This window comes from Palaemon carinicauda, chromosome 22 (assembly GCF_036898095.1).
Source record: "Palaemon carinicauda isolate YSFRI2023 chromosome 22, ASM3689809v2, whole genome shotgun sequence".
Taxonomy (NCBI): domain Eukaryota; kingdom Metazoa; phylum Arthropoda; class Malacostraca; order Decapoda; family Palaemonidae; genus Palaemon; species Palaemon carinicauda.
In genome coordinates this window covers 100,322,185-100,327,184 of record NC_090746.1, presented here as the reverse complement: position 1 = coordinate 100,327,184, position 5,000 = coordinate 100,322,185, and the positions used below count along the sequence as shown (strand labels likewise).

The 5,000-nt window shown below is 30.6% G+C and overlaps 2 protein-coding genes across 2 annotated transcripts in view; one reads left to right on the top strand and one right to left on the bottom strand.

Annotated features, from left to right (window-relative positions):
- Nucleotides 1–2,364, top strand: part of LOC137616202 (D-beta-hydroxybutyrate dehydrogenase, mitochondrial-like) — a 25,970-nt gene extending 23,606 nt beyond the window's left edge. Inside the window, exons 7-9 of the mRNA XM_068345841.1 lie at nt 258–316; nt 1,139–1,284; nt 1,977–2,364. Of these exons, the coding sequence (XP_068201942.1) occupies nt 258–316; nt 1,139–1,284; nt 1,977–2,156 (385 nt within the window). The 3' untranslated portion in view covers nt 2,157–2,364. The remainder of the gene's footprint in view (nt 1–257; nt 317–1,138; nt 1,285–1,976) is intronic.
- Nucleotides 2,365–2,581: 217 nt separating this feature from the next.
- Nucleotides 2,582–5,000, bottom strand: part of LOC137616646 (glutathione peroxidase-like) — a 3,412-nt gene continuing 993 nt past the window's right edge. The window contains exons 2-4 of the mRNA XM_068346567.1: nt 4,882–5,000; nt 3,908–4,051; nt 2,582–3,027 (exon numbers count right to left, since the gene is read on the bottom strand). The exon at nt 4,882–5,000 is cut by the window's right edge and continues 16 nt beyond it. Of these exons, the coding sequence (XP_068202668.1) occupies nt 2,836–3,027; nt 3,908–4,051; nt 4,882–5,000 (455 nt within the window). The 3' untranslated portion in view covers nt 2,582–2,835. The remainder of the gene's footprint in view (nt 3,028–3,907; nt 4,052–4,881) is intronic.

The window sequence follows — 5,000 nt, the reverse complement described above, 5'->3', positions numbered from 1 at the left end:
TATTATTATTATTATCAATGACAGTAATACTAGTTTAAACATTATAGTAAAAGTAATACCAATGATAAAAATAATAGCAAATAAATTTTCACAACGTTTATAACGAGACTCCGGGACATTTTCCTGGAAGCGATTCAGTTAAATCACCAACTGTCCATTTGTTCATTACACAAAATTAACTATGAATTGAAATGTTGAATTTATATATTTGTTTACCTCACATTTTTTTTTATTTTTATGCTATTTTTTTTTAACAGGCACGAAATGAAACCCTGGGGTGTTGACGTCTGCATAATTGAGCCTTGTAACTATTCGGGCCGGTAAGCAGTATATTGTAGTTTGAATTATTTGAAATAGAGTCAAGTTTTGATGATTTCTAAATATATATATATGTATATATATGTATACATATACACATATAATATATATATATATATATATATATATACACATATATATATGTATATATATATATATATATATAAATAAAATTATGGATATATATACATATGTATATATATATATATATATATATATATATATACATATATATCACTTATAAATCCAAGTTCTCTATGCTTCTCCATTATAATATAAACCACGACTCCCAAAATCTTTCTCATAATTTCGAACATCTTATCGACAGTAATTCTGCATCCATCATCTCTGCTGTCATCCTTAATTGATTGTTGTAAACATACTAAGAGTTATCCGCCATTAATCATCCTTTCTTGTTACGATTGATTCACTAAGCTATCTAGAAAGATTTTAACAGACAAGTTTTTCATATTTCTTAAACAAAGAACAAGAAATAATTCAGTTGGGGAAGCTCATTTTATTTAAACTTTCTATTTTTGTTTTAAAAATTATCTTGGTACCAACAGGGAAAATAACCCAATGAGGAAATGAAACAAGAAAAGATAAGATATTTTCAGAGCACTAACAACATTAAAATAAATATCGCCTTTATAAACTATAAAAACTTTAATAAAACAAAAGGAAGAGAAATACGATAGAATAGTGTACCGAGAGTACTCTCAAGCAAGAGAACTCTAACCCAAGACAGTGGAAGACCATGGTACAGAGGCTATGGCACTACCCATTGAATTCAGTTTTTTTTTTTTTTTTTTTTCATTCCCAGCAACCCAGATCACCACAGAGGAACAAGTGTTGAGACAAGGCGATAGTATGTGGACCAAGATGGACGAAGGAGTCAGAGAAGACTACGGGCGGGAATATTTTGATTTCGTGATCAATATAGCGAAGATGCATTGCAAAAGTGGTGTAAGTAAGATTTGATTCATTGGTTTGTTTGGTTTCCTCTGTTTCAGACTGATGTTGGTAATGCTTTTCTTTTTCTTATCCCATATGATGTTAAAATAACATTGGAACCAACATCAAACTTTTTGGTGTAGTTTTCTTTTTTTGTTTAAGAATTTTTATTGATATATATATATATATATATATATATGTATATATATACATACATATATATATATATATATATGTATATATATACATATATATATATATATATATATATATATATATATATATGTATATATATACATATATATATACATATATATATATGTATATATATACATATATATATATATATATATATATATATATATATATATATATATGTATATATACATATATATATATATATACATATATATATATATATATATATATATACATATATATATGTATATATATATATATATATATATATATATATATATATATATATACAGTCAGTACTCACTAACTATGCGACGTAAGACACATCTGACGAGTCGTCGAAACATCATATTTAGAAGATATTCCATTGATTTATCATACTAACTTCTAAACCATCAATATTTATCCTATTACAAGATAATTTCAAATCAATATAAAAATCTACTAATAAAATTCACAATTAAACATGTATAATGCTAAAATTAACCCTTTCTTTTCTTTTCTAGCTCAGCAATCTTCAACCAGTCTTGGAGTCTATTAGTGAGGCCGTGACACAAAAATACCCTAGGGCTAGATACAGACCAATTACTCATTATTATTTCGTCAAATTATTCATAGCCACACACCTACCGGAGTGGGTTTTTTCCCTATTTTATATATCTTCGAAACGAAGGATCCTAAGATGATGAATTAACTTATAGATTAAGGTAATAGACGTTATTTTTATTTTGGCAAAGGTTGTTTCTTTTTCCTTATCCTAGAATTTCTTAACGGAAATATTTTGTGATGTCGTTTAGTATTTTCATTTTAAGTTGGGGATGTGTTACCGTGAGGATGTAAGGTGGATATCATGTTGAATGTATTTTCCCCTTGTAGACTTTGAATTCTTTAGAATTGTTTTCATATTCTTACACAGACAGACATGCACATACTCACATATGTATGTTTACACACACACAAACATATATATATATATATATATATATATATATATAAAATTCACGGGAAATTATACTAACTAGGGATGTTGTTGGGAGTTGAGCTTCATCTAATCATTCCATCATTGTGGCAATAATAATAAAAAAAAGTACCATTTCAATGAAAAATCCAATATTGTATTATTTTTATTACTAATTTTCATCATAAAAGGAACAAGACGCCCACAAAGCTTTCCATGTTGTTTGGAATCAGTCACTTCTGAGGAGAAATGTCAGCCTGGCCAAAATGCACAAAATAAACCAGTTTGACTTTTTCATTGTCTTCGGACACGACCCTCCAAAGGTTTGAGGCCATGTCGTCATAGAGAGAAGATACTAATACCAAACAATCTGGTCTGAAGTAGGCAACAACGAGTACTGAAGCTTCCTAAGCAGCTAGCAAGGCGATGATATCATCCTTGATCATATCCTCCGTGAGGAGAGTCGGGTGATACCTGGCGAAGGGCTTCCCGGTCTTATCAATCAGGAACTTTTCGAAGTTCCAGTGGATGTCACCCACTTCCAGAGGCGAGTAGTTCACGCCAGACGAGAAGGAACTGTCTGTGTATTGGCAAGCACTCTGGAAATAAGAGGAAGGGCCAAGACATTACTGAAAAGTAGGGAAATGGCAGATGATTCTTAACACGACAGTACTCTCTTTGTGCTTAGATTTCATAATGCATTTCACCTGAGCTGATTTAAAGGACAAATCTATTATTTAAAATGAAATTTTCCTGTGCTAGACATATTTCTTAGAAATGTGTCATCTTCACTCGATTATTTATCTCATTTCAAGATCAAACTCAAATTACTGTAAATATTGTTTTTGAATAATCTGAGTTGGAAAATATGATTCTTGATGAGAAATACTTTTTTTTCAAACATAATTTTAGCTCACTGAGCTTGTTCCCCTGATCATAGCTTTGAAATCATTTTAACCTTGAAAATTACCATTTTTAACTTCTTTCCATAACTTGGGTAGTGCCATAGCCTCTGTACCATTGTCTTCCACTGTCTTGGGTTAGAGTTCTCTTGCTTGAGGGTACACTCGAGCACACTATTCTATCTTATTTCTCTTCCGCTTGTTTTGTTGAAGTTTTTATAGTTTATATAGGAGATATCTATTTCAATATCATTACTCTTCTTAGAATATTCTAATTTCTTTTTTTTTTCCTTTCCTCACTGAGCTATTTTCCCTGTTGGAGCCTCTGGGTTTATAGCATCGTGCTTTTCCAACTAGGGTTATAGCTTAGCAAGTAATAATAATAATAATAATAATAACAATAATAATAATAATAATAATAATAATAATAATAATAATAATAATAATAATAATAATAATAATAATAATAACCATTGTTCAAGCAACACTTTAATCTTCTTGAATTGAGATAATGTTATTCTTAACCCCACCTTCAACTTCCGCTCTCAGTTTATCTAGAACATGACCTATGACCTACCTTCAGAAAGGTGAAGATCTCACTCTCTTTCCCACCGTTGACCTCTGTCTTTTCAAAAACGGTCATCTCGGGTTCAAACCCGTTACCAGGTCGGACATGTCGAATACCATTCATGATCTCCGACTCGCCAACGCCAGGTTCTTGCTGAGGAATTAGAGTATTAAAAGTTTAAAGGTCGCTCATGAATGGCTGAGGCAAGGGGCAGTTACATTGCCCTATCGAGCGGGACAATGCCCTAGAGACTGACCATATATGCATATGATCAGCACCTAATCCCCCTCTCCACCTAAGCTAGGACCAAGGAGGGCAAGGCAATGGCTGCTGATGATTCAGCAGATAGACCCACAGGCTCCCCCAAACCTCCTATTCTTTGCTCAGAAGGATGGTGATGTTACAGCTACCAAAGAAACTAACGAGTTTGAGCGGGACTCAAACCCCAGTCTGGTGTTCACCAGTCAAGGACGTTACCACATGATAGAATGGAATTTAGATTTCTTGAATAAATTTAGTTATATAGCTTGAAGTTCACAGATTATTCTTAGATAAATAATGCATAGTATGATATATATATATATATATATATATATATATATATATACAGTATATATATATATATATATATATATATATATATATATATACATATATAGTTCATATGTATATATATATATATATATATATAGTTCATATGTATATATACATATAAATACATATATACACACACATACACACACACATATATATATATATATATATATATATATATATATATATATATATATATAAACATATATATATATATATATAAGAATATGTGTGTGTGCATGTATGTCATGAAGACCCTAATTTGGATATTACAAGAGTAAAAAGTCTATTGATATTCATCAAAAACAACTGTAGCATGTATTTATATATAACCACAATGTTTAAATTATCTTTACATTTAAATTCAAAATTCCCATTGTCAGACTCACCATTCCAAATTGGTTGCAAGGGAATCCCAGGATGACAAGGTCCTGGCCAACGAAGAAATCAGCAAGTGCATTTATTTGGGTGTACGAAGGAACGGTCAACCCTCAGTAGGTGGCCACGT